We start from the raw sequence: 26,292 nt of genomic DNA on the forward strand, positions 1-26,292 counted from the left end.
CTGTAGCAAAATTTTGTGTATTAGCTCTTAGAAAGCACAACTGTCTGACTAAGGAAAATGTTAAATCCTGAAATATGAATTTCCTTTTATCTGTGATCTTACATTTATATACCCATTTTAAAAACTGCCTTTTTATCTGTTTTTAACCTTGCTGATCTTTTGACCGTAATAAACCTGATTTTACTGTTTTACTGTTATATTTATGTTGTGACCTGCCCTCAGCCCACTTGCGTGGGGGTGGGTGGGATGGCAATAAAATTAACTAAACAATATTGTTAAAGCTCTCTAGATTCCTGGCCATCACTCCTTTTTTTGTGCAGACTCTAGTTTTAACCTCCCTCCCAATATCCTTGGTTTCTTCTTCTGCAGGCTGTGAGCCAATTCCATCTTACCTCCATATGACTGCTCCTGGACAAGAGCCCTGGCTGGTGTCCTAGCAACTGAACATTGCCTGTTCAAAGAGTTCACATCACAGAGCCCTGTGTGAATAGTAGATGTACAGTTTCAGTATAAACAAATGTTGACTTTGCACTGGACATTGGACACTTCTTGTTTCCTCTGCTTGTTTGCTTTTTCATCCCTGAATCCTAACCTAAGAGCACCTCTTCTTCATTTTTCTTTGCACAAATCTCCCCCCAGGGCAGGCAGAGTCCCCAGATCCTAAGCCACTTGGATCCCTTAACATGATTGCCTCTGCTTGGTCTTTAGGGACTTGAATGCTCCTACTGACGGGATCGGAGGCAGGCAGCGCTTGCAGATTGGGGTGTGTCAACCCTCTTCCCATAACGCACAAAATAAAGCAGCAAAGAACTTGCCAGCACCTGTGGCAGAGTTTGAAGGGAGCCGAGGAGCCGTCATTGCAGCTTCAGGGGGATCAGGAGCCACCATGCCACCTATGAAAGTCTGCATCATCGGATCTGGGAACTGGTGAGTCCAGGCTGGGAAGCCACAGAAGAGAGACCTATTGCCAGATTCTGGATTTCCTAGCACAGGAAAGTCTTGATCTGCAGCAAGTAGACAGAACCATTGGTGTGCCCAGAAAACTCTGCCTTTTCAGAAAAAAAAGGGCAAAGGAGAGAGCGCAGGCTTTTTAAAGGAGTGAGTCAGGATTTTTAAAGTGGGGGGTATGTATAATGGTTGGGAGCACTTGGTGACTCCCTTCCTCCCCCCCCCGCCACCACTGCAACTCAGGGAGTGCAACTCAGGGCCCCCGACCTTCCCTCCCACTGCCCCCTCTCTCCCCTGTGATTTAAAGCACAGGGGAGGGGCACCCAGGAGCAGCCGCTGCCTCTCCCACACCATTAAAGGGCTTGCCTATCAGCTGATTGGTGGGCCCTTTAAATTATGCAGGAGGTTGGTGGCTGCTCCTGCTGCCTCTCCCACATCTGGGAGAACCGGGTTTGATTCCCCACTCCTCCATTTGCACCTGCTGGAAAGGCCTTGGGTCAGCCATAGCTTTCGTAGGAGTTGTCCTTGAAAGTGCAGCTGCTGTAAGAGCTCTCTCAGCCCCACCTACCTCACAAGGTGTTTGTTGTGGAGGGGGGGGGGAGATAAAGGAGATTGTGACCACTCTGAGACGCTGAGATTCAGAGTATATGGTGGGATATAGATCCAGTATCTTCTTCTTCTTCTAAATTGTGGGTAGGGAGGTGGCAGCCCTGCCCTCTCAGCTTTCACCCCCATGGTGGCAGGGGGAGGGAGGGCTCTTTAAATATTGCAGGAGTGGCAGGAGCAACTGATCAGTGGGTCTTTTCAATGGCATGGGAGGGGGAGTGGCTGTCAAGTCGGCAGATTCAATAACGAGTCGTTGTTGATACAAAGAGACTACTTTATTGATACTGATACTTGTGGCTTGAGCCAGGGATTGAAAAGACTAAAGACCATACTATAGATACATTGCATATAAGGGTCACTTCAAAAGGATTCCTTAGGGAGGGGGGACTATGCAGGGAGCATTCACACATAGATGTTACAGAGCCGTTCTCATGTTGATTAGGCCTAGTGGCCTTGATCATTTCGACTCCTGACTGGGCTGAGAAGGCACAGATAAGACTTTCACATATTTCCATTTCAAAGCAATTCTACTCTCTACAGGAAAGGAGGGGGTTATGGAGAGGGTGAGCTAGCAGCATTTGGTTATTTATTTATTTATTTATTTATTTATTTATTATTACTTCGCATTTATATCCCGCCCTCTCCGCGAACGGACTCAGGGCGGCTCACAACATTATAAAAACAATCAATCCAATAAAACATATAAAACCATAATTTACATATAACAACTTTAAAACCATTCTATAGCGCTATTTTAGTCCAGTATAGGCGGAGTGACTTCTCGACACTTTGATTATACCCAGATTATACACTTTGATTATACCCAGAACGCTCAGGGGTTGAGCCAGAGTTATAGACAGACTTGACAGTGGCTGCCCCTGGAAACCCCTCCTGCATTATATTGTGTGAGAATAGTTTGTAGCCACTGAATTGCCTCAGCCATTCCTCACTGGAGGGAACACGCGGACAAAATCACTTGGTCCAGATTAATTACTTCTTCACCCCCTGTAAGCCACCCCATGCAAACCTGGGTAGGTAATGGGGTTTTTATCAAACACTGACATGAATACTGCAGGGCAAAATGAGAATTTTTGTGTCTGCTTGTAAGGCTGGATAATAGAATAATTATGTAAATATATTAAGTAGCCCGTAAACAAGGGTCTTGTGTAAGTGACTTAGAAGTTTGGTCAAGCTCATCTTTCTAAATGGGAGAGCCACTGTACAGCTTCCAGCAGGCCTCGGATTCAGTGGGAGCTCACAGGAGCACAGCTCCTGAACCTTTCTGAGACAGCAAAGACAGCTCCCAATGCAGACCACCTGCGACTGCTCCATGGGGAAATTGCGCGCCCACACGCCGAGGTGGCCTCACACCTACACTATAAAGTAGGCGAGCTCCAAAGGGTCCCCATCAAACCTTGCTTCACTGATCTGCCCGCCTGGCATCGGGACAGGTTCTTCTGGTCCAGGTTGGGACTGTGGTCTCAGATCACCCTCGGCAGGCAGTTCTCCTCCCTCTGGCGGCTATCCCCCCACTGGAAGTACTGGCTGGTCACCCCCCCATCTGGGCTTGAAGGGGGTGTGTGGCCACAGCCCACTCCACTACCGTCTGTAGTTGCCAGGCTAGGTTGCACATCTCTTGGATTAAGAATATGCGCATGGCTTGCATCTCCTTGCGCAGTTGGCTGCTCTGGCTGGCAAGGGCTTCTTGCACCCACTTGGTGGCACCGTTCCCTGTGCCGCTCACCTTGGGGTATTCTCCTCCACTCTTGTCACCCTGGAACCCCCATGGGTGGTAGGACCTCTGTAGCCCCAAGAGTCAGTGGTGCTGGAGGGGATCCTCTCTCAGATCTCCGATAATATTCTCCCAGAAATCCATGGAACCCCACTCTTTTCTCTGTCACTGTGGCAGGAGTGACCTTCGGCCCCTCAGGCTTGGGTTCTTCCTCAGTGGTTTTGGTTGTCCCCGTAGCCTGGTCCTGATTGCCAGCCATCATTAGTCTGGGTTTAGGCTAGTCAGGGGTGGGTAGGAGTTTCAACAAAATGTCAAACCCAGAGGCAAGGAAAAGACAAGTAATGTTCAAGATCTATATTCCAGCATCATAGACAGATACAGGCATTGTCGGAACTGGCTCTCTTGCCAGTCTCTTGCTCTTATAAACCCTTGCCCTGACTGTTATAATTCAACCAAGCATGCCAAGCTGAAGCAGGAATTTTGCGCGGGTTCACTATTAGTCTCTTATCACCCCAGATGCTCGTTATCACCCTTTTGGTTACATCTCCTCCAGCTCTCCTGACCTTGGTTGCATAGTAACTTGCAAGTTCCCAGACATGCCACCCTCCCTCCAGATAAGCAAGCTTCAAAGCAAGCATAGCAAAGCACGCGTTAGCATTGTATAATTGGCTGAAATCATATGGCAAGAGGAACAAGATGGAGTGACTTGTGACACCCGCCACACAAAATCACATAAGAAGTGGAGAAAGGGTGTCGTGGGCTACTCCAGGGGTTAATGAGGGCTGCTGGGAGCATGGCAAAGCTCCTGGTGGCTGGCTGGCTGCCTGCTCTCCTAATCCAGGGATTTTTATGCAGCTGCACCTACTATTCAATGGACAAGGTCAGTGGGGAGGAAGAGGCGGAACCCTCAGAAAGGTTCAGAAGCTGCACTTCTGTGAGCTCCTGCTGAATCTGAGGTCTGAAAATCTGTCTCAAAAAGTTGAAATCTTTCCTTTTCTATAAGACACTTGTTGCTAAATTCTGAAAGATCTGCCCTCCCACCCTGAGTGGTTCTTTAGTAGTGCATCTTGCGTTTTCTTGTAGGTGGATCAAACCAGTATATTTCAAGATAGCTTATTCTTGAACACAAATCTTGAATTTAATCTAAAATTTGGCCAATATTAGGAAAATCTTCTTCCTTCTTCTTCCTTGAAGTCAATCACAAAAGCTTTTTTTCTAAATTTGGCTTACCAAAATACTCTGAAATTCTTCTAAAATACAGATTATTGGATCAGCATTAAGATTCAAACCCTTTGTTCTGCCTTTTCAGTCCAAAGATCCTGCCTTTCTAAATGTGTGTCACTATCTTTTTGCTTCCCTTTGATTTTTATAATTTCGTCTTTGTTCTGGAATTTTAAATTAGTTTTTGATAGTCCAGTTGACTATAATAATAATAATAAATTTTAATTTATATCCTGCCCTCCCCGCCGAAGCAGGCCAGGGCGGCTTACAAGACATAGTACATCGTACAATGATACTGTCAAGCATTAGATTTCAAAATAACCAGTCCTTGGATTTTTGAAACAAAGTTTGGTTTATTGATAATCCATGTGGCTCAGCCGAGCTGGGTATTGGAACTGATACAGTGTAACAGTAAGATGCATACTTAAAGATGGCACATCAAAGGCTTCTATAAACAATTCTACATTCTCTAAACCATTCTACATTCAAGTGTGAAACTTCACACTGTAACTTTCTTATCTCTATTATGGCTGGCACTTCCTGGGTCCAAGCCTAGCTGGCCTGGGAATTGGTCCCAGGAGGTTTTATCTTCAAAGAGTACATTCCTGCATTTGTTAGTAAAAGGGAAAGAGTTCTCTACTTTGATGTGCCTGAGCTTTATTCATGGTTAGTAACATTTCTATATTTTGATAACTACCATCAGAAAGAAAGAAAGAAACAATGCTTGACAGATACAACAATAAAATTCAAAGCAATTAGCAATTAAAATCTTGACACACTTCTTGAATGTTCTTCTGGGTTCTTTCCTCTGTCTTGAATATTTCTCAGAATACTCTGAATATTCTTTAAGGTCATTTTTTCTGAATCTTGAATGGCCTTTTGAGTTCTTTCTTCAAATTGTTGCAATTTGAAGAAATCACAATAAATTTCTTCCATTCCTGATATGCTGATTTATCTAACATCTTCAGGGAAACTCCCTCCCAATGTTTTCTTGTTCTTCGTTTTGGGGGATTTCAAAGAAAGTGTCCAAGTAGAAAAATATATAAGAGAAGAAAATAAATCTTGGCTTTCTGAGAAGCAAACTGGCAAAATGAAGTTTTAAAAAAACCCACTGCATCGTATCACAAATGAAACACTACACTTCAAACAAATGTCTTTCATCAAAAATAGGGGAGAAATAAAAAAATAAAACAGTAAAAGTAAAAATGAAAATAACCAATTATATATTCCGCAGAGTAGATAATTTTTTTAAAAAAAGAGCTTCACTTCATGAAAAAAAGAACCAAGTGCTGTTCAGCCAAACTAAAGTTATTTAAACTGGTTACATAAATCTCTTGCTGAGTAGCTGTAGTTAAAGATCAAAGTTTATCAGAAGCCTTGCTCCAAAAGTAAGACTCTGAATAGCAAGGCTCTATTGCTTTGAATACATACCACTGATTACACAGGTAAAAATAGGACAAACAAGAGCAGGCAATGCATTCTCTCTGATATCAGTTATTTAAAGGATGTATGGAACAATGTGGGCACAAAAAGGGGACCAATAGCATGTGACTCCATGCTTTATATGTTGATCAGTCTAATGATTTGAAAGACCATAACCCCAGAGCATATTTCCTGTTCTCCTGTTAATAAGCTGATTTAATGATGGCAAAGCTGTCTGCCACGGTACTATGCTCAAGACAAACTTCACAAAGCTATGTGGAAATGATCTGATAAGGATCTTACCTCAGATGTAATCAAGAAAGTTAGAATAAGATATGTATGTCTAGTGAGCAAGTTCACTGTGGATTTCTCAAGATCGTTAATTGGAGCACGTCTCTCTCGGCTTGACTTCGCGAACTAAGATTTAAGAAGGATGCAGTAGTCCACGTCTGCTGCAGGCTCGCTGGTGGCTGACAAGACCAATGCGGGACAGGCAGATCCGGCCACAGTGGCTGCAGGGAAAAGTCTGATTTGGGGTTGGTGCTGTAGCAGTGCGATTCTTCCTCAATCTCCTTTTGTCCTCAAGACCAGCTATGCGTGCGTTCTCAAAGGAAGAGACAGCCTGGTGGATGGTGTGCCTCCATGCTTTGCGATCTGAGGCTAGGTCAGACCACTGGTGATGGTTGATGCGACAGGTGCCAAGGGATTTCTTCAAGGAGTCCTTGTACCTCTTCTTCGGTGCCCCTCTATTTCGAGGGCCGGTGGAAAGTTCGCCATACAGAGCAATCTTGGGAAGGCGGTGGTTTTCCATCCTAGAAATATACCCTGCCCAGCGCATCTGCGTCTTCAACAGCAGTGCCTCGATGCTGGTAACCTCCACCCGCTTGAGGACTTCAGTGTTGGTCACAAAGTCACTCCAGTGGATGTTGAGGATGGTGCGAAGGCAGCGCTGATGAAAGCGCTCAAGGAGTCGCAGGTGATGATGGTATAAAACCCACGATTTGGAGCCGCAGATGAGGGTTGTCATCACAACCGCTTTATAAACATTGATCTTTGTGCCTTTTTTCAGATGCTTGTTGCTCCACACTCTTTTGTGCAGTCGGCCAAATGCACAGTTTGCCTTTGCCAGCCTGTTGTCAATCTCCTTGTCAATCTTGGCATCTGAGGAGATGATGCACCCCAGGTAGCTGAACTGCTGGACTGTCTTCAGAACTGATTCACCCACAGTGATGCAGGGAGGGTGATAATCTTCCTGGGGTGCAGGCTGGTGGAGAACTTCTGTCTTCTTCAGACTAACTTCTAGGCCGAATAGCTTGGCAGCCTCTGCAAAGCAGGACGTCATATGCTGCAGAGCTGATACCGAGTGGGAGACGAGTGCAGCATCATCAGCAAGTAGTAGCTCTCGGATAAGTTTTTCCATTGTCTTAGAGTGAGCCTTTAGTCGCCTCAGGTTGAACAGGCTGCCATCGGTGCGATAGCGGATGTAGACATCATCATCATCATCTAGATCTACTGCGGCTCTTTGAAGCATCATGCTAAAGAAGATCGTAAAGAGAGTTGGCGCGAGAACGCAGCCTTGCTTTACACCTGTGCCTATTGGGAAGGGCTCTGAGAGGTCGTTGCAGTGTCTGACTTGGCCTCGCTGGTCTTCATGTAGCTGGATGATCATGCTGAGGAACCTTGGGGGACATCCTAAACGTTCCAAGATTTGCCACAGGCCTTTCCTGCTAACGGTATCGAAAGCTTTGGTAAGGTCGACAAAAGTCACATATAGACCCTTGTTCTGTTCCCTGCATTTCTCTTGGAGCTGCCTGAGAACAAATACCATGTCGGTGGTGCTCCTGTTAGCTCTGAAGCCGCACTGGCTCTCTAGGAGGAGTTCTTCTGCAATGGTGGGCACCAGTCTGTTCAGGAGTATTCTGGCAAGGATTTTGCCTGCGATGGAGAGCAGGGTTATCCCCCGGTAGTTGGAGCAGTCTGACTTTTCCCCTTTGTTCTTGTGTAGAGTGATGATGGTTGCATCGTGAAAGTCCTGTGGTAGTTTGCCTTGTTCCCAGCAGGTGACAAGTACTTTGTGAAGTGTGCTATGTAGTACTGTGCCCCCATGCTTCCAGATCTCTGGTGGGATTCCATCAACTCCCGCTGCCTTGCCACTTTTCAGTTGCTTGATGGCTTTAACAGTCTCTTCTAGGGTGGGGATCTCATCCAACTCTGTTTTCACTGGTTGAAGTGGGGTGAGGTGGATTGCTGAATCTTGAACTACGCGGTTGGCACTGAAGAGAACCTGAAAATACTTGGAGCACGTGCAGTGTTGTGAAAGGCATCTCTCAGTAAAATTAGTATATATTTGTTTTTGATCTCACCTTTGTTCCAAAGAGCTCAGGATAATGCAGATGGTTCATTCATTTTACCTAACAACAATCCTGGGATGTTGGTTGGGCAGAGAGATAGGGGACTCTTATACTGGTTCTACTAATGGCTGTGCCTTCCTTCAGCATAGAAAACCTTGCCCTGACACAAAAGCCTCTTCTGCTAGCAAGGAAGGTGCCGCTGCTAAGGAAACTAGTTGGTGTAATCCAGCCCAGAGACTGGCCCACATTTTCCTAATGAGTTTCATTGCAGAGTGTGGAGTTGAATCCATGTCTCCCCAGACATAGTCCAGCACCCTGACTACTTAACCAACATGTGACTACTACAGGTGATAAAGAATAGTAAATTTTATTACACTCAGGTAACTTGAATCCTACTTGTGTAATAGTTCCTGATTTATAGCACTTACACAAACAGGCACTCAAATTCTTTTGCATTTTTTAAAAGGGGAACTGCTATTGCAAAAATCATAGGCAAAAACACCCAGAACTCCAACAGATTTGAGCCAATCATAAAGATGTGGGTGTTTGAAGAATTAATCAATGGGAGAAAACTTACAGAGATAATTAACCAAGATCATGAAAATGTGAAGTATCTTCCAGGTCATAAGCTACCTCCTAACGTGGTAAGTTGAATAAAAGCACTTTAGTTTCAAGTTTTGGCTGTATTTCTTCCTTCAATGGAAGATTACATTCTTAGCCAAAAAGAAATGTTGCAACTACAAGAAATTTAGAAATTAGGCAGGTAACCCACAAAAAGAAGAGAAATTCCACTCACATGTATCAATGGATCAGCATAATGCAAAAGAAATTGTCAAAAATGAATACATTCGAACTGTACATTAATTGAACTAATTTAGCAATCACATGAAATCCTAGCTCCATTATAGGAACAAAGGAAAATGTAATTGTAGATTAGGGAAGCAGATTTTTCCACCTCATCGGCTATTGTGGTTATCCTGCTGTGATTTTGACGGCCCAAACTAGCCTGATCTCATCAGATCTTGGAAGCTGAGCAGGGTCAGCCCTAGTTAGTACATGGATGGGAGACCACTATGGAGGTCTAGGGTAGCTATGCAAAGGTTGGCAATGGCAAACCAGCTCTGTTTGTCTATTGCCTTGAAAACCCTATGGGATCACTATGAGCTGGCTTGAACTTGACAGCACTTTCCACCACCATTGTGCAATCCTAAGTACTCTTTCCTGGGAGGAAATTCCATTGAATATCCTCGAGTAGGATTCTGAATAGACCTGTTTTGTATTGCTTTCTGAAGTTGTCCATTTTTGCTCCTAAAACTTAAATCTAATTTTGCTTAAAGCAACTATGAGCTTTAACAGCAATAGTTCATTGATGCCTTTCATAACTAACATGCTTTCCACAAGAATTCAGTAATTTAAAGAGTGTTCCTTAATATTCTTGTGTATAATTTTTGTAAAGGCTTGATATAGGATAGCTTCATAGATTATTGCTGTTGAAAACCCTTGAGGTACACTTGTATCTGCCACAGCAAGTTCACACAGTTTACACATCTCTTTAAATACTTGTGTTCATGTGTTTGGAAAGTCTGATTTGGCCAAGGTTCCTAGATGCAACTCTCAGTTACCATGCTATGGATAAGTTTAGTAACTTTCTTCATTTTTGTCTTAGGTTGCTGTACCAGATCCAGTAGAAGCAGCAGTCGAGGCAAATATTCTAATATTTGTTATACCCCATCAATTCATTCGTAAAATATGTGACCAACTTGTTGGAAAAGTAAAAACAGGAACCATTGGGATCTCATTAATAAAGGTAATTCAAGCCCCTTTCCAAAGGCACAAAACCAAAACAGTTGCACGACAGACCATATGGCAAAGCTCATGCTTGCTTGTGGGGTTGCCAGCTCTTTTAATGGCCCTGCTCCTGTGCCTTTAACAAAGTCCAACACATAAAATTTAATAGGTGAAACTTCTATAAGGATAATGTGCAAAACCAGATTGGAAAGGAATAACAGTGTAGCTGGAGGAGGGTAAGATTGATCCGGCTTGTTTGACCAAAACCTGGTTGGGGGGAAATGGGATGTTTCTGTCTGAATTACACCAGCCTGGTTATAGTGTCCTTCATCAATCTCAAATGGAGACTGGAAGGCCATTTTATAAAGGGAATAGGATTGTAGTTAGTTACATAGTGTTGTCAGCCTCCAGGTACTGTTGTAAGAAAAGGGGGAAAGTGTATAGAAGTAACTATTGTTAATTCTGGAAGATCTCTAGCCAGCATCTAGAGCAGGGGTGGCCAAACTTGCTTACTGTAGAAGCCACATAAAATAAACATCAGATGTTTGAGAGCTGCAAGATGTGAACAAATACTACACACACACCTTTATTAAAACTCTTAATACTTTCTTTGCACAGAACAATAAAATACGTATATATGCACTTGACAACACAACCATGCTAGAAGAATTTTTAAAAAACAAAATGTGGGAAGAACAGTCCCCATAAGACTAGCATAGGGAAAGGTTAAGGAATTATTTTTTGGCACCACTGGGAGAAGGAAACACACATGTACCGTATACCATAGCAGACAGTCTCAGGAACAATATGGATATTACAATTAAAGAGGCAGACAAAGGGGGAGCTGTTGTCATCATGAACACATCAGACTACATCAAGGAGGCCCAAAGACAACTCTCAAATACTTCATTTTACAAACCACTGGACTCAGACCCCATACATGAATATAAAAAAGAACTAAACAAGATTACAAAGGAATTACCACTGAGCATTCGGGAACAGATCCTGTCAGACACATCACAGGAACCTCGACCAGGTACTTTTTATCTTCAAAATACACCAACCAAGATGTCCCCTTGTGTTGGGGATAGGCACTATCACTGAGGGGGAATCTGGATATACGGACTCTATTCTAAGACCTTATGCCACTAGTGTCCCCAGTTATGTTCGTGATACTACAGATTTTCTGGGGGAAATCTTTGAACAACCTTCCAGAGAATACCATCTTAGCCACCATGGATGTGGAATCTTTATATACCAGCCTCCAACACCAAGATGGATTACAAACTGTAAGTAATATAATCTCTGACAAGCTGTAAGTAATATAAAACACAGCTGACTTTGCCACCAAACTGTGCCATTTTGTTCTCACCCATAACTACTTCAGGTTTGACAATGAACTTTTCCTACAGATCAATGGTACAGCCATGGGCACCTGCATGGCCTCACAATATGCTAACATCTTTATGGCTGACTTGGAGCAACGCTTCCTAAACTCCCACCCACTCATACCTGTGTTATATTGATGACATCTTTATGGTCTGGACACATGGTAAAGAAGTCCTGGATGCATTCCACCAGGCATTCAATGACTTTCACCCTACCAGCAACCTGACAATGAACCAGTCTATGCAAGGAATACATTTTCTGGACACCACTGTAAAAATACACAATGGACACATAGACACTACCTTATACAGGAAACCTACTGACCGACAAACATACCTGCATGCCTCCAGCTACCATCCCAAACATACCAAACAATCCATTGTGTACAGCCAGGCTCTACGCTACAGCCACATTTGCTCCAATCCTACTGACAGAGATTCTCACCTGAGGAATCTACAACAAACCTTTTTGGAACTAAAGTACCCACCTGATGAAGTCAAGAAATATTAACAAAGCCAGATTGATACTCAGAGAAAACCTGTTACAAGACAAATCCCAAAGGGACAATAACAGAACACCACTAGTGGTCACACACAATTCTCAACTGAAAATAATTCAATGTATCATAAACATCTTACAACCTGTATTGGACAGTGACAACTCTCTTTCAAAAGTACTGGGGGATAAACCTTTTCTTGCACACAGACAGCCCCGCAATCTCAAACAACTCCTCACCCACAACAATACAACATCACATCTGAGCATGAACACCATAAAGATGCAATAAACCCAAGTGCCAACTTTGCTGCCACATACACCCAGATAACACAGTCACTGGACCCAACAACATTAACTACAGCATCTCAGGCTCATTCACTTGTTCATCTTCCAACACTATATATGCCATTAAATGCCAACAATGCCATATAGTTCTCTACATAGGGCAAACCCTCCGCCAAAGGATAAATGGACACAAATCTGACATCTGGAATTACAGAACTGAGAAACCTGTTGGAGAACACTTAACCTTCCTGAGCATTCCATGGGTGACCTCAAAGTAGCTGTTTTACTGCAAAGGAACTTCAAGAACAGAATGGAGAGAGAAATTGCTGAATTACAAATTATTATGCAATTTGGGACAAACACCTCCCCAGAACTGAACAGGGATATTGGTTTTTTAATCTCTGTGGTGGAACCGGCCCGATTCTGCCTTCAGACCCGGTCCCGTCAACTCCCTATTGAGTCGCCAACTCCTGGAGGGAGCTATTTCTCCTCCGGCCACTTGGGCTCGCTGCCACCACCTGCTCAGTCTAGGGGTTCAGATTGAGAGGAACAGGACTCCCAATCCCCCTCTCCAGCTATGAGGCCAGGCCTCAAGGTCCTCTGCCACCCTGTACTTGGGTATCACAGAGACCAAAGCACTTCTTCGGGGAACCCCTGGAGGATTGGCACCTTATCCAACTGCATGCCTTCCCCCTTCCCCAGGGCCCCCTTCATAAAGCAGCGTGGTCTAAGCGGTTGGGGATCTATGTGGTACAGAGTTTGACTGCCAGCATTCAAAACAGTAAAAATGTTTAATAAAAAGAGAAAGGAAAAAAAAAACAGTTACATGTAAAAGTTTAGCACAGCACCTGAACAGCAACAAGAAGGACAAATAAAAGGTGGATTTAAACGCATCCTCTCGTCCCTGGTGTAAACTAGCCCTACCTTGTGAATGACTGCCTGGGGGCCACTCCACCTCTCCCACGGGCAGGAGCCCACAGGCTGGCAACCTCTCTCCCTGAGCGCCAGCTGAGAACTGCCCTTTTCCTGCCTAACTCAAATAAAAAGAACAAAAGAACTTCCTGCCCCTCTAGGAGGCTTTCCCCCTAGAGTTGCTGGTTTAACTCCAGAAGGGAGGAGGGAATGAGGGGAAGGCTAAAGAACTTCCTGCCCCTCTAGGAGGCTTTCCCCCTAGAGGCGCTGGTTTAACTCTGGAAGGGAGGGGGCGGATGTAAGGAAGGCTAGGCCCCAAAACCTGCTTTAGTAGCTTCATGTTCCCCTCCAACCAAGCACCAACATTAACTCAGATGGCGTTTCTCCACAATCTCATTACAGATGCTAAACCAACTCTCACTGAGTATAGCTATACATCCACAGTATTCCAACGTATTTCACTTTTAGAGCGGTGTATCAGAACAATGTTGCTTTTTTTTTTTTTTGTATTGATATACCAAAATAAGGGATATGGGCTTTTTATCTCATTACACATACTAACCCATCTCTCCCTATATTTTAAGGTACCCTTTTTTTCTAATGGCAAACTAGAATATATTTCTCTTTTAGAACAGTGTATCAGAATATTTTGGTTTTTTGCACTCAAATAGGGATATAGGCTGCTTATCTTATTACATATACTAACCCATCTTCCACTATATTTGAATGTATTCTTTTTTCTAATGGCAAACTACAATGATGTTATAACCTCTTGAGATACTAATGCCCTCCATTTAAACCCAGAATTAACAAAGCCAGAATGACACCCAGATTTATGGCACTTCACACCTATGACATGTCTGCTTTTTATCACCCTCCTGCTGTTGTTACAGCCCAGTCAACAATACTAACAAACAAACACAGACCCCAATTTGCGACTCTTTTAATCTGCTAAAAACATTCCCATGACTCTACATACCAACTTACTGCCACTTTCTCTATATTTAAAGATGGCTTGCCATTCCAATTTTTTGCCCCCCAAGGTCGGAATAAAGAGTCAGACACAATGCATTGGAATAAAATTGGGCCACTTTATTAACTAACAGCATAAACAGCAAGGATACCCCACCAGCGGCCTGGTCAGGGCTAGGGGTCACCGCGACTGCTCCCCTGCCATTAACGGGTGAGAGACCCAGCCCCCTAGCCAGAGCTGAGCAACTCAGCTCCCTCCAGGCAGGCCCAGCAGGGAGGCACGCACCAGAGGGCCCCAAACCCAGACACACGTCTTGCAAGAAAGGCACCCTCTAGCCGAGCCTCCTGGACAGTCTGCAATCTCCAAACACGGGTCTCCAAACCCCAGGTTGTTCATGCCAGACCCCAAATTCCCCAAAAGGGGGATGCTTCACAGTCCTCCCCTAGCCGCATAGTGTCCTAAACCCCCAAAACTTGCCACTACTAAGGCCAAGTCTCTACTTAGGGCTTAGCGTCCACCGGGAGGCCCAAAGCCACCCGCAACCCTTGCTGCAAATCTCTCAGGAAAAGCATATTGCCCTTTTCCAAGAGATGGACCCCATCCCCTCTGTAGAGGCCAGGACATTTTATCAAAATATCTGGATGGGGCAAATAGTGGCCCAACCCCCCTTCCAGCACCTTTTTAATCTCCTTGTTAGCCTTATACCTGGCCCTTTCTATAACTGCGGGATCCAAAGCACAACGCCATACCAGGCGAGGCAGCATGGCTGACCACACTATGATGGTCCCCGGCCATCGCTCCCGAATGTGCTGGAAATTATCACAGGCTTGCCACACCAAGGCCTTGCCCTTCAACAACCCCAGATCATTACCTCCCAGGTGAACAATTAAGATCTGAGGAGGAGGACCTCAGCATGCTGGCTGAGTCCCAGCTGAGAGCCAACCGTAGTTCTCCGTGCCTGAAGAGCAGCCCAAAACACGTGTCTATGGCCGCAGATGAGAACTCGGCTCCGGCTCCTCTGACCAGGAACAGCAGCATCTAAAGAGAAAAGCAGTTAACACAAACAGAACCAATAACATTCCAACAACCCAGTGCCTTGCTGGCAAAAGCCAACGCAGACAGGCGTCCCCTAATGGATCGCACTGCCAACCCCTTACCTCTCAGCAAAACACAGTAATGGAGTAATTCCTCCACCGGAAGGGGCCACACCCTGCGGTACCCTACCTCAGCCCTAAAGTCTTCAAACTGCCGCACAGCCCGTTCGTAAGACTTCCGCATGCTAGGCGCAATGGCTAGACCTATCACTCTGCAGGCTTTGGCTCTCCAATCAGCCATAGCTCCTAGGGCATTGGCACCTGTCTGCCTCTGGGGCCAGCTGATGAAATCTCTCCATCTGTTCACAAGATAGAGCGTCAGCCACCCTATTACTTACCCCAGGAACATGTTTGGCTAAAAACAGAATATTAAGCCGCAAACAATGCAGAGTGAAGGCCCTCACCAATCTCATAACCCACCCAGATTTGGATGAGAGGAAATTAATGACGTGGACCACTGCCATATTATCACACCAAAAATGAACGGTGTGATTGGCCATATCCTTCCCCCACAGCCAAACTGCATCTAAGATGGGAAAGAACTCGAGAAACGTGAGATCCCTGTTCACCCCTACCCTTGCCCACGAATCAGGCCAGCTAGCCGCGCACCAGTGTCCACGGAAATAAACCCCAAAACCCAAGGAACCAGCAGCCTCAGACATGACTTGGAGCTCAGCCTCAATTCCTCCCCCCAAAAGGAGACTCCATTAAAAGACTCCAAAAATTCCTGCCAAACCCTCACATCATCCTTCATGCTGCAGGTAACCCTAGTTCTGTGCTGAGGCAGGCGCAACCCTGCCATAGCATCACACAGTCTCTTAAGAAAAGCCCTTCCAGGAGCGACAACTTTGCAGGCAAAGTTGAGGTGCCCCACAAGCTACTGCAATTCCAACAGAGTAACCTTCTTCTTAAGAAGAAAGGTACAAATCCTAACCCTCAACTCCGCTATCTTCTAAAGCGGCACACTAAACAACTGTGCTATAGTGTCGAACTCTATCCTCAAAAAGCTCATCTCAGGAGCTAAGGGAACCCCAAGCTCAGCTACCAGCTCAGCAAAACCAGCCAGCAGCTGCCCACTCAACCAGCTCCTTAGCAATCTTGTCCCTAATGACCTGCTCCAAACCTTGAACTGACTTAAGGTTTCCAGACATAAACTGAACTCGAAACCCCTGGAAAGGGATCCTAAAACCGAACTTAAAACCCTCCAACAAATACAAACTATCAACCCTCCAAGGATACCTTGCAAGCTGCCGCTCAAGAGGTCCCACCCTTATCGGGCTGGGGCCCTATCTTGGCCGGAAAGCTTCCTCCATTCCCCCCAGGCTTCTATGCATTCCGATGCTCCCGGGTTTTAGGGCAGTCATCAAAAGAGCGGGATCCCCCACATATGGGACACTCGTGCTTAAACTGGCACGCTTTCCTTTTGCATACCCCAAGGGCTCCGAATTCCCAGCAGAGCAAGTGGGGTTGAACTGCCTGCCCCACTGTACCGCGGGGAGAGTTTGATGCAGCAGAGACAGAGGTGGACGACCTATTTACCAAGTGACCGCTATCTGAGCGATCACCCAGATTAGGCCTAGCCGGGGGCATCACCTGCAGCCAAAGCTGCTGATGGATCCAATCCCACTGCAGAGATGGATACAGGGCGGCCCTCATTCTAAATTCCTGGTCATATTGCAACCAGGTTGGACCGCTAAAGGCCGTATAGCCTTTATAAATTATGTCCAGATACTGGAACAAGGCCGCTGCCCGCCACGGCTGGGCCCTGGCAATCACCCCAGCATAAATACAGAACCCAGGAAGCCAATTAGCCCAGGTCCTGTCTACCTTTCGCTTTTTAACTCCTCTTTCTCCTTTTCGTCTAAATCTTCCTTGTCCTTCTTTTCTAACTCACGATAGAGAAGAGAAAAAATGTCCACATATTCTCCCTTTAAAAATTTTTGCCTGGTGGCCGGTAGCAAATGATCCCCGAGCGGCAAAGCAACCTCCCCAAAGGGCAAAGCTGCAAAAGGCACCATCCCATACGGAGAAGGTGCCCCCATAACAGGACCCGCCAAGTTCATCTGCCCTGCAGCAGGACACGCCCAAGGTATACCCTGCCCACCTGGCCATGCCCAATTTTGCGGTAATCCCACCCCAGAAGAAGCAGGCACCCCTGAGTGCACCCCTGACGTACCCTGCCCGGCTGCCGAAGCAGGCCCCCATGTTCCCCATGGCCAAACCTGCCCGGACCCAAATTGCCAGGTATTGCCAAACCTACCTCCAAATCCAGCAGGCACCAATGGCAAACCGCCGCCACCACCGAACCCGCATCAGGACCACAGGGACCACCATCCCTGCCAGGCACAACTCCACCAGACCTGCCCTCAAGAATAGGCAGTCTGGTGAGAATATTAGCCTACCTCGCCTTTTTTGATTGCTTTCCGCTTCCCTCCCCACTTAGAGAAGGGACACCCGACGCCTGCTCCAGCGCCTTCAACCTGCTTAAAATATTAGAATCCACCGCTGCTTCACCCTCCTCACCCGAAGAAGATGACGGGGGAGGTGGCCTCCTAGCTAGGGTTGCCAAGTCCAATTCAAGAAATATCTGGGGACTTTGGGGGTGGTGCCAGGAGACATTAGGGGTGGAGCCAAGATCAAGGCTGTGACAAGCATAATTGAACTCCAAAGGGAACTCTGGCCATCACATTTAAAGGGGTGGCACACCTTTTCAATGCCTTCCTTCCATAGGAAATAATGAAGGATAGAGGCACCTTCTTTTAGGGCTCATAGAATTGGACCTCTTGGTCCAATCTTTTTGAAACTTGGGGGGTATTTTGGGGAGAGGCACTAGATGCTATACTGAAAATTTGGTGCCTCTACCCCAAAAAACAGCCCCCCCAGAGCCCCGGATACTCACAGATCAAGTCTCCATGATTTTCTATGGGAATAAATCTCCATAGGGAATAACAGAGTTCCCAGCAGACATTTCCCTCCCCTCCCCCCCCCCCGCTTTCTGATGACCCTGAAGCGGGGGGAGGGTCTCCAAATCGGGGGATCCCCTGCCCCCACCTGGGGATTGGCAACCCTACTCCTAGCAGGTACAGTAGATGGCCTAGGCGCAGGCTTCTTGCCTTTATGCTTACCTGAGCCCTTACCCCCAGCCATCTTTTACAGGATTAACTACACCAATGCCTAAAAACACTTCTAAAATGGGCGCCACCCTCCTGCAATCAGAAGGGACTTAAAATGTCTGCCCAACTGCCTCTCTCACTTATCCTTCCCCTTCCAGGGACCTAAAATGGCCACCACTCAAGCAGCAACTCCAACTACAAACTGTAATAAAAAGAAGACCCCACTGCAGCCTCCCAAAATGGCTGCTGCTCTTTCAGCAAGAAAGAGCCACAAGATGGCCGCCATCCAATGCCTTCAATGGCTCATTCACCTCAAAGCAGGGGCATAAAATGGATGCCACCCCCTTTCTCCCCAGAGACAAAATTACCAGGAAACAGCAATGGCCCCCTATCAGCCCACTAATACTGGCAGCAGCTCTTCAGAGTCTCAGGCTGATGCCTTCACACTACTCGCCTGAACCCTTTTCTAGCTGGAGATGCCAGGGACTGAACCTGAGACAATCTGCCTACCAAGCAGATGCTCTACAAGCAGATGCTCTACCACTGAGCCTGTCTCTCCCAGGCCGTCAGTTTCCTGATAAAATGGGGGGGGGGGGGAACAGACCACCCCCACTCCCAAGTAAAGCCCCCCCAGCCTTTCTTAGCTGGAGATGCCAGGGATTGAACCTGAGACAATCTGCCTACCAAGCAGATGCTCTACCACTGAGCCCCTGTCTCTCCCAGGCCGTCTGTTTCCTGATAAAATAGGGGGGGGGGGGGACAGACCACCCCCACTCCCAAGTAAAGCCCCCCCAGTCAAAACCCAGCACAGACACCTATCTAAAGGAAGGCCAGCACGTACAGAAGGCCAGAGCTGCAATAAAAGGGGGGGGGGACGCAAACGGAAAAAACAAACAAACAAACAAACTCCCTGGCTAAAACAATGCTGCCCAACGCTCCTCAGCATGACTGGGAAGCCCTCGACGCTGTGCCAAGCCCCAACCACGAGGACGCTCCAAAGATGAAGCCGATCAACGACGGAATGAACTGAGGGGAACGTGGAGCTAGCCATTAAAGCGGCTAGCCCCGCCCCTCACATTGCACGCCCAAATGGGCGACTTCTGACTCCCCCTCCCAGGAGGTGGTGGCGGCCACAAGTATAGCCACCTTCAAGAGGGGTTTAGATAAAAATATGGAGCACAGGTCCATCAGTGGCTATTAGCCACAGTGTGTGTGTATATATAAATTTTTTTGCCACTGTGTGACACAGAGTGTTGGACTGGATGGGCCGTTGGCCTGATCCAACATGGCTTCTCTTATGTTCTTATGAGGCAAACAGTGCAGAAGCAGCCTAGCAGCTACGCTGCAGGCTGCAAGCTTCCGAGTCTGATGAAGTCTGCTTAGAGCATACGAAAGCTTACATTTTGAATAAAACTTAGTTGGTCTTAAAGGTGCATCTTGTCTACTGCTTTTTTCATATAAATCACTGCTTGCATCATTATGCACCTCTCTTTGCCTTGACACCAAGGTTAGTAAATGCAGCTCCTACAAGAGCTATCAAACTAGGGGAGAACCCTGCACCTCCCTCTTTAATTCCATCCCTCCTTCCACTGGCTCCCTCAGCTCTTGCACTCTCTTTCCCCACTTTAGGTCTCCAGGTGACCTCTGTGGTGGGAAGAACTTGCAAGTCTGCCTATTTCCTCCTCCTCCTCTGCTTCACACACAATGAAAATAGTCACCTATCTATGGTCAGTGCTCAGAGGCTGACCAAGGTCCCAATTCTATCCACACTTACTTGAGAGTAAGCCTACATTAAGTTCCTCCATTACCTCTAGGAGCCACACAATATGTGTGAAAGAGCCACGTGTGGCTCCTGAGCCACAGTTTGGCCAACACTCACCTAGAGATTAAACAGAAAAAGATGGCTATACAGAAAAGTGACATTGTAACAGAAAAAAACAGTATAGAAATAGCAACTGTTAATAAAAGTCTGGGTTGCTACTCTATTTTTGAAACAAACAATTTAATATCAATATTATTAAAAAAAACACTAGATGCCAGAATTTAACAATTGGCAAAATTACAATAGAGGGGAGACTGTTTTTTTAGATAGAGGCAACAAATTTGCAGCATGGCATCCTGTGCCTCTCCCCCAAATACCCTCCAAGTTAAAAAAAAAAATTGGACTAGGGAGTCCAATCTATGAACCCCAAAAGAAGGTGCCCATATTCTTCATTATTTCCAATGGAGGGAAGGTATTTAAAAGGTGTGCTGTCCCTTTAAATGTTATGGCCAGAACTCCCTTTGGAGTTCAATTATGTTTGTCACAACCTTGCTCCCGGCTCCACCTCCAATGTCTCCCGGCTCCACCTCCAATGTCTCCCATCTCCACCTCCAAAGTCTCCTGGCTCCACCCTCAAAGTCCCTAGATGTTTCTTGAATTGGACCTGGCAACCCTACAGCAAACAAACAAAAGAAATGGTCAAGGAACCCAAGGGCTAAGCCAAGCCCCCCGGTTACTGAATCCATACCCCCCCCCCCAGCAAAACTCTTCAGCTTCGTTGCCCTCTCCCTCAAACTGCAAAGGGATGGTGTGAAATAATATGGGGGGAAAGGAAGGGATCAAGGGAACTGCTGGAAAATGAGGGGACAAACCTTTTCCCCTTTCACTGCAAATAAATGGACAACAACATCAAAAAAAGACAAATGGCCAAAGAACTCAGGGCAAAACAAAGCCCACTGAATGAGTGCAATGAATCCCCGCCCCAAGCAAAGCTCTTCATTCAACTTTGTCGCTAAAGCCCCTCTACACGAGGGCTTAAGTTGCAAGTGATGTTGTGAAATGAAATGGGGGGGAAAGGAAGGGAACCTCCATTAAAATTAGAGAACAATTCCTATTCTTTCCCACTTCACAACAAGCAAACAAACAAGAGATGAATGGTCAATGAACTCAGGAGAAAGTCAAGCCCCTTGGTGCTATTGAGTGCAATCCTTCCCCACTCTCAGCAAAGCTCTTTGTTCAATGCTCTCTCCCTCACTCTCCAATTAAAACCCAACACTGGACATGTGCACTTCTCTTGGAAATATAGCTCATTCACTGTAATGAATGGTAGCTGTGTTATGGGCAGGCAGCACTGCCCATCAAGCTTTGGAGAGGCCATGTTGGTGTTTCCAAGGCTTGTAAACACCACCTTCATAGTTGCCTTACATTTTCCTGCCAGTTGTCTTTGGATAGGTTTTGTTTTCCTGAGCTGCCCTAAGCTGCTCCCAAAAAATCAGACAATATGATTGCCGAATGTTGCATTCTGAGACCCAATCAAGCCTAAATTTGACCAGATTTTGGCTTGTGAACTGGTTCATGCCCATCCCTAATTATACTCTGCTGAGATCCCTTTAGGGTTGCCAAGTCCGTGTTGGAAAATATCTGGAGACTTTGGGGGTGGATACGAGAGAGGGCAGGATTTAGGGAGGGGAGGGGTCTCAGCATGGTGTGGTGCAATAGAGCCAAACAGCCATTTTTTCAAGGGGAGCTGATCTCTGCCATCTGGAGATTAGTTGTAAAAACGGGAGGCAGGGCCCACCTGGAGGCTGAAAACCCTAGATCCCTTCCCTCTCAAACCCCACATCCACCCCCAAAATCTTCAAGAATTTCCCAACTTTGAGCTGGCAACCATAAGTTAATATCTGTGAGATTTTAGGGTGTTTTAATTGTATTGTTCATTGTGTTTATTATTTTCTTCTTGTCACACTGTTCTCTAGTCTATGAGTTTTACATGCGTCATGGTATGTATTAGCCAGTTCTATTGCATTGTTGATTGTGTGTATTATGCTATTCCTAGTGCCTTTTTAAAAACTGTATCATCCATCCGTGAAAAAGGCAGACTATAAATGAAGCGAATAACTAAATTCTCATTGTTTTATCTCCATGCCTCAAAAAGCGTTGTCAGGTATTTTTCTGTGCTATCAGGCTGTTACTAACAACTTGGAGCAGGACCAATTAAAAAGTTGGAACCTCATATGCTATAATCTTTTTGTTATGTATGTACCATGCCTAGCATGTGATTTGGATCACTTGCAACATCCTGAGAAATTTAATTCCTTTTAAATAACAAGAGCTTGCTATTGTAGAGAGAATTTCTCCCTGTCCCCTGATGAAAATAATCCTCAATATGAGTAACTGAACTAAGCACAAATTCTTCCCTTGTTTATCCCAACTTCTACCTTCCTTCCCTCTTTTTATTGTCACTCTTGTGGCAACTTTTAGAATGTAAACTTCTTGGGGTAGGATGCCAACTGTTTCTTACCTACTAAATGGTATAAAACTATAAAAAAAACACAGCTTTCATCACTTTTTTCCTGTTAACTAGGGAGTAGATGAGGGTCCCGAAGGCTTGAAACTCATCTCAGACATCATTCGAGAAAAACTGAAAATTGAAGTCAGTGTGCTCATGGGAGCCAACATAGCTAATGAAGTGGCAGATGAAAAGTTCTGTGAAACTACCATTGGTAATTAATTATATTACAGTAGATTGTAATAGCTAATGACTCTTGGTGTATAAATAGCCTTTCATGGTGGGGAGAGAAAGTCTCCACCTGCAAGGAGACATAAAGTTACCTCCTTGTGCAAATCTGTTATTCATGTCTTGTATGATATCACAGAATTCCAACTTATGATTCTACAGCCAAGATTGTCAGCCCTCTTACAAGTTAGGTTGGTAGTTGCCAATCACCTAGAGAAAAAGAAATATCCTGTCTTTTTAATAAAGGCTTAGAAGGGTGTTATTTACCAGGTGATGTTGGCCCTTTACACTTGCACAACTTACTGCAGAGAATCAGAGCAGTCAAACCTTTAAGCTTGACTTCAGATTCTGTTCCTGCAGTACACACCATCCCTTTTTCCCTGGTGTATTTTTTCTGTAACCCAGCTGTGGATCAATTCCCCATTATTCCCTATGGGAATCATTCTTCATAGGGAATAATAGAGTGCCCTCCCCCCCTGCTTTCGAAAGCGGGGGGAGGGCCTCCAAACCGGGGAATCCCCTGCCTCCTCCCTCTCTCTCTGTCTCTCTCTCACACACACTTACTGGGTCTGGTTCCTCCACAACTTTACTTGCTTTGAAATGAAAACAAAACAAACAGAGGGTCTGTGCTCTGACGAAACTGCTGCTGACACTTCCCCATGAAGCGCTTCCTGTTTCCTGCTCAACTTTAAAGGCACACATTTTAAAAATTGACCTGTTTGCAGGTTTCTAAACCTGCCGGAGCTCTAGAGGTACATGGTGACTGTGGGGGCGGGGCTTCCCCCTGCTGGCCAGCTGGCGGGGGGCGGGGGGAAGCCTGTAAAACTGGGGGATCCCTCACTGAGGCCTGGAGATTGGGAAGCCCAGTCTGGAGACTGCAGCCAGCTAAGGGTTTGAAGGGAAAGGAAGCTTGTCTTTGAATCTACAGCAGGAAGCAGCAATTTGAGGGAGGGGTGTGTGTGTGTGTTTGAGAGAAAGAGAAAGACAGATGGGAGGCTTGGCTTTGAATCTCTGGCAGGAAGCAGTGATTTGAGGGAGGTTTGTTTGTGTGTTTAAGAAAGAGAGAGAGAGGGAGAGAGGGAGAGAGGGAGAGGGAGGAAGGGAGAGAGAGAGAGATTTAGTTTTGAATCTCTGGTGTGAAGCAGGAAGAGGGTTTAACCTCTCCTTTGCCCATAGGGCAACCATTGGACTCCATCTGAGTGTAAAGCATGTCAAGTCGGCAGATTCAATAACAAGTCTTTGTTGAAACAAAATAACTAGTTTATTGATATCGTTGTTCTCGACTACGTTGATATTGAAAGACTAAAGATCAGGCAGTAGAATACAATCATATAAGGTATACTTCAAAGGGATTCTTGAGGGAGGGGTACTATGCAGGGTACATTCACACATTGATGTTACTATTTCGTTCTCAGGCCCGTTTTGGCCTTGAGCATCTCTGGCTCCAACCTCCCCCGGTGCCAGGCCTGAGAAGGCTCAGATAAACCGTTCACATATTCCCATTTCAAAGCAGTACTACATAACAAAGAGAAGGAGGGGGGGTAGGGAGAGTTCAAGCTAGCAGCAACAGAATACAGTTTGGCTTTACTCAGGATGCTTCTCTCCTGAGCCAATGTTGGGTACAGACTTGACCAGAGTTTTAAGCAGACTTGACAAAGCATTCAGTACCTTGGAAGTTATGTTTCCTCTGACTGCTGCTCCCTCCCAATGGTTAATTTATAGGGGAAGGGAGCACCTGCAGGGTTTTCAAGCCAGGCAAAAGCCCCAGCCTGGATGTAAGTTCAGGCAAGGTACATTTGGCTCAGTCCCACCTCATCCTGGTTCACTTTAAGTGTAAAATATTTCCCTCTATGAACCTACAGGCTAGCTGTATACTTGATCTGAAGGTTAAAGAGAAAATTATGTATATTAAAGATACCTTTGAGATTATAGTAATTCTCTGAGCAGAGATACATCCCATAGCTCGCCTTCCATATGGATCATTCTCATGACTGCCATTCCCTCCCTCCCTCCCTCCCTCCCTCCCTCCCTCCCTCCCTCCCTCCCTCCCTTCCTTCCTTCCTTCCTTCCTTCCTTCCTTCCTTTCTTTCTTTCTTTCTTTCTTTCTTTCTTTCTTTCTTTCTTTCTTTCTTTCTTTCTTTCTTTCTTTCTTTCTTTCTTTCTTTCTTTCTTTCTGGAGTAACTTTCAGCTTGTAATTAAATTGGCCAAAGCCTGGTTAAAATTTAAATTAATTTTAATGCAAGTTATTAGCATACATAGAGGGGTAGTGTTCCCATTCTGAAAACTCAGAACAAACTGGATAATGCAACAATTACTTCTAAATGAACATGCATGTTTTGACAAGGTGGTGTCAGCTAAAGATATCAGTGATATGATCTGCAATACAAATAGTAGTTTATATTTCATGTTTGTATGTTTGTGAAATGAATTTTTATGTGTGTGTGTGTGCGCACATACACACACACAGTTTTAAGTAGGGTTGCCAAGTCCCCCATGTCTACCTGTGGGGGACTTTTTTTGTGAAAATGCAGTATATGCAGCGTGATGACATCCCCTGGCAGTGATGTATAGCGCCAGGCACATTGTGTGGGGATGCTCTAGCAATTTTGGGGAAAACGTTTGGTACCATATTATTTACTATATGGTAAATAATACCATAGAGTTTGGTACTATAGAGTTTTTTCTCCAAATTGCTAGAGTGTCCCTACACAAAACCATAGAGTTTCCCATGAATTCCTGGAGCATCCCTGGATGACATGCCTGGCATGATACGTCACTTCCAGGTGCCGCACACACAACGCGGCATGTGGACTCTTTGGAGGTGGGGATCTCTGCTAGCTGGTTGAGGCCTGCCAAACCTTCATGTTTTTTACATTTCCAACATCTATCTGGCAACGCCACTGAGGATGTTCTCCGCAGCTGAGAATGAAACGTCTGGAAGGAAAACTTTCTCCAGTAGAACACGGCACTTGATCCCGAAAGATTCTACAAACCCTAATGATGTTACCAGCCGTGAAAACCTGAATTCTTTGATAAATCCTTTTATTTTTAATCCTTCCATTTCTTTGTCTTCTTGAATCTCATCAGTAATATTTCAAGAGTCATTATAAACAACAATGCGGAAAGCGGACAACCTTGTCTTGTGCCTTTGCTAATTATCATATCTTCTGTAAGGTCTGCGTTTATACATAGCCTTGCACATTTTTCAGTGTATATTGCTTTTATCATTCTAATAAAGCTTTCTCCCAACTCCATCTTCTCCATTACTGCAAACATAAAGTCCCAGTTTAAATTGTCATATGCTTTCTCTGCATCTGCAAAGAATAATGCTACTTCCTTTTCTGGATGTCTTTCATAATATTCTACAATATTTACAACAGTTCTGATATTGTCTCTTATTTGCCTTTTGGGAAGAAACCCTGCTTGATCCTCTTTTATGAAATTTATCAAATGTTGTTTA

The 26,292-nt window shown here is 45.3% G+C and overlaps 1 protein-coding gene across 1 annotated transcript in view; it reads left to right on the forward strand.

The window, feature by feature from the left end:
• Window positions 1-560: 560 nt before the first annotated feature.
• LOC132589645 (glycerol-3-phosphate dehydrogenase 1-like protein) overlaps window positions 561-26,292 on the forward strand; it is a 55,848-nt gene continuing 30,116 nt past the window's right edge. Inside the window, exons 1-4 of the mRNA XM_060262384.1 lie at window positions 561-927; window positions 8,747-8,924; window positions 9,947-10,087; window positions 22,679-22,817. Of these exons, the coding sequence (XP_060118367.1) occupies window positions 887-927; window positions 8,747-8,924; window positions 9,947-10,087; window positions 22,679-22,817 (499 nt within the window). The 5' untranslated portion in view covers window positions 561-886. The remainder of the gene's footprint in view (window positions 928-8,746; window positions 8,925-9,946; window positions 10,088-22,678; window positions 22,818-26,292) is intronic.

Source organism: Heteronotia binoei, chromosome 21 (genome assembly GCF_032191835.1).
Source record: "Heteronotia binoei isolate CCM8104 ecotype False Entrance Well chromosome 21, APGP_CSIRO_Hbin_v1, whole genome shotgun sequence".
In the NCBI taxonomy this organism is placed as follows: Eukaryota; Metazoa; Chordata; class Lepidosauria; order Squamata; family Gekkonidae; genus Heteronotia; species Heteronotia binoei.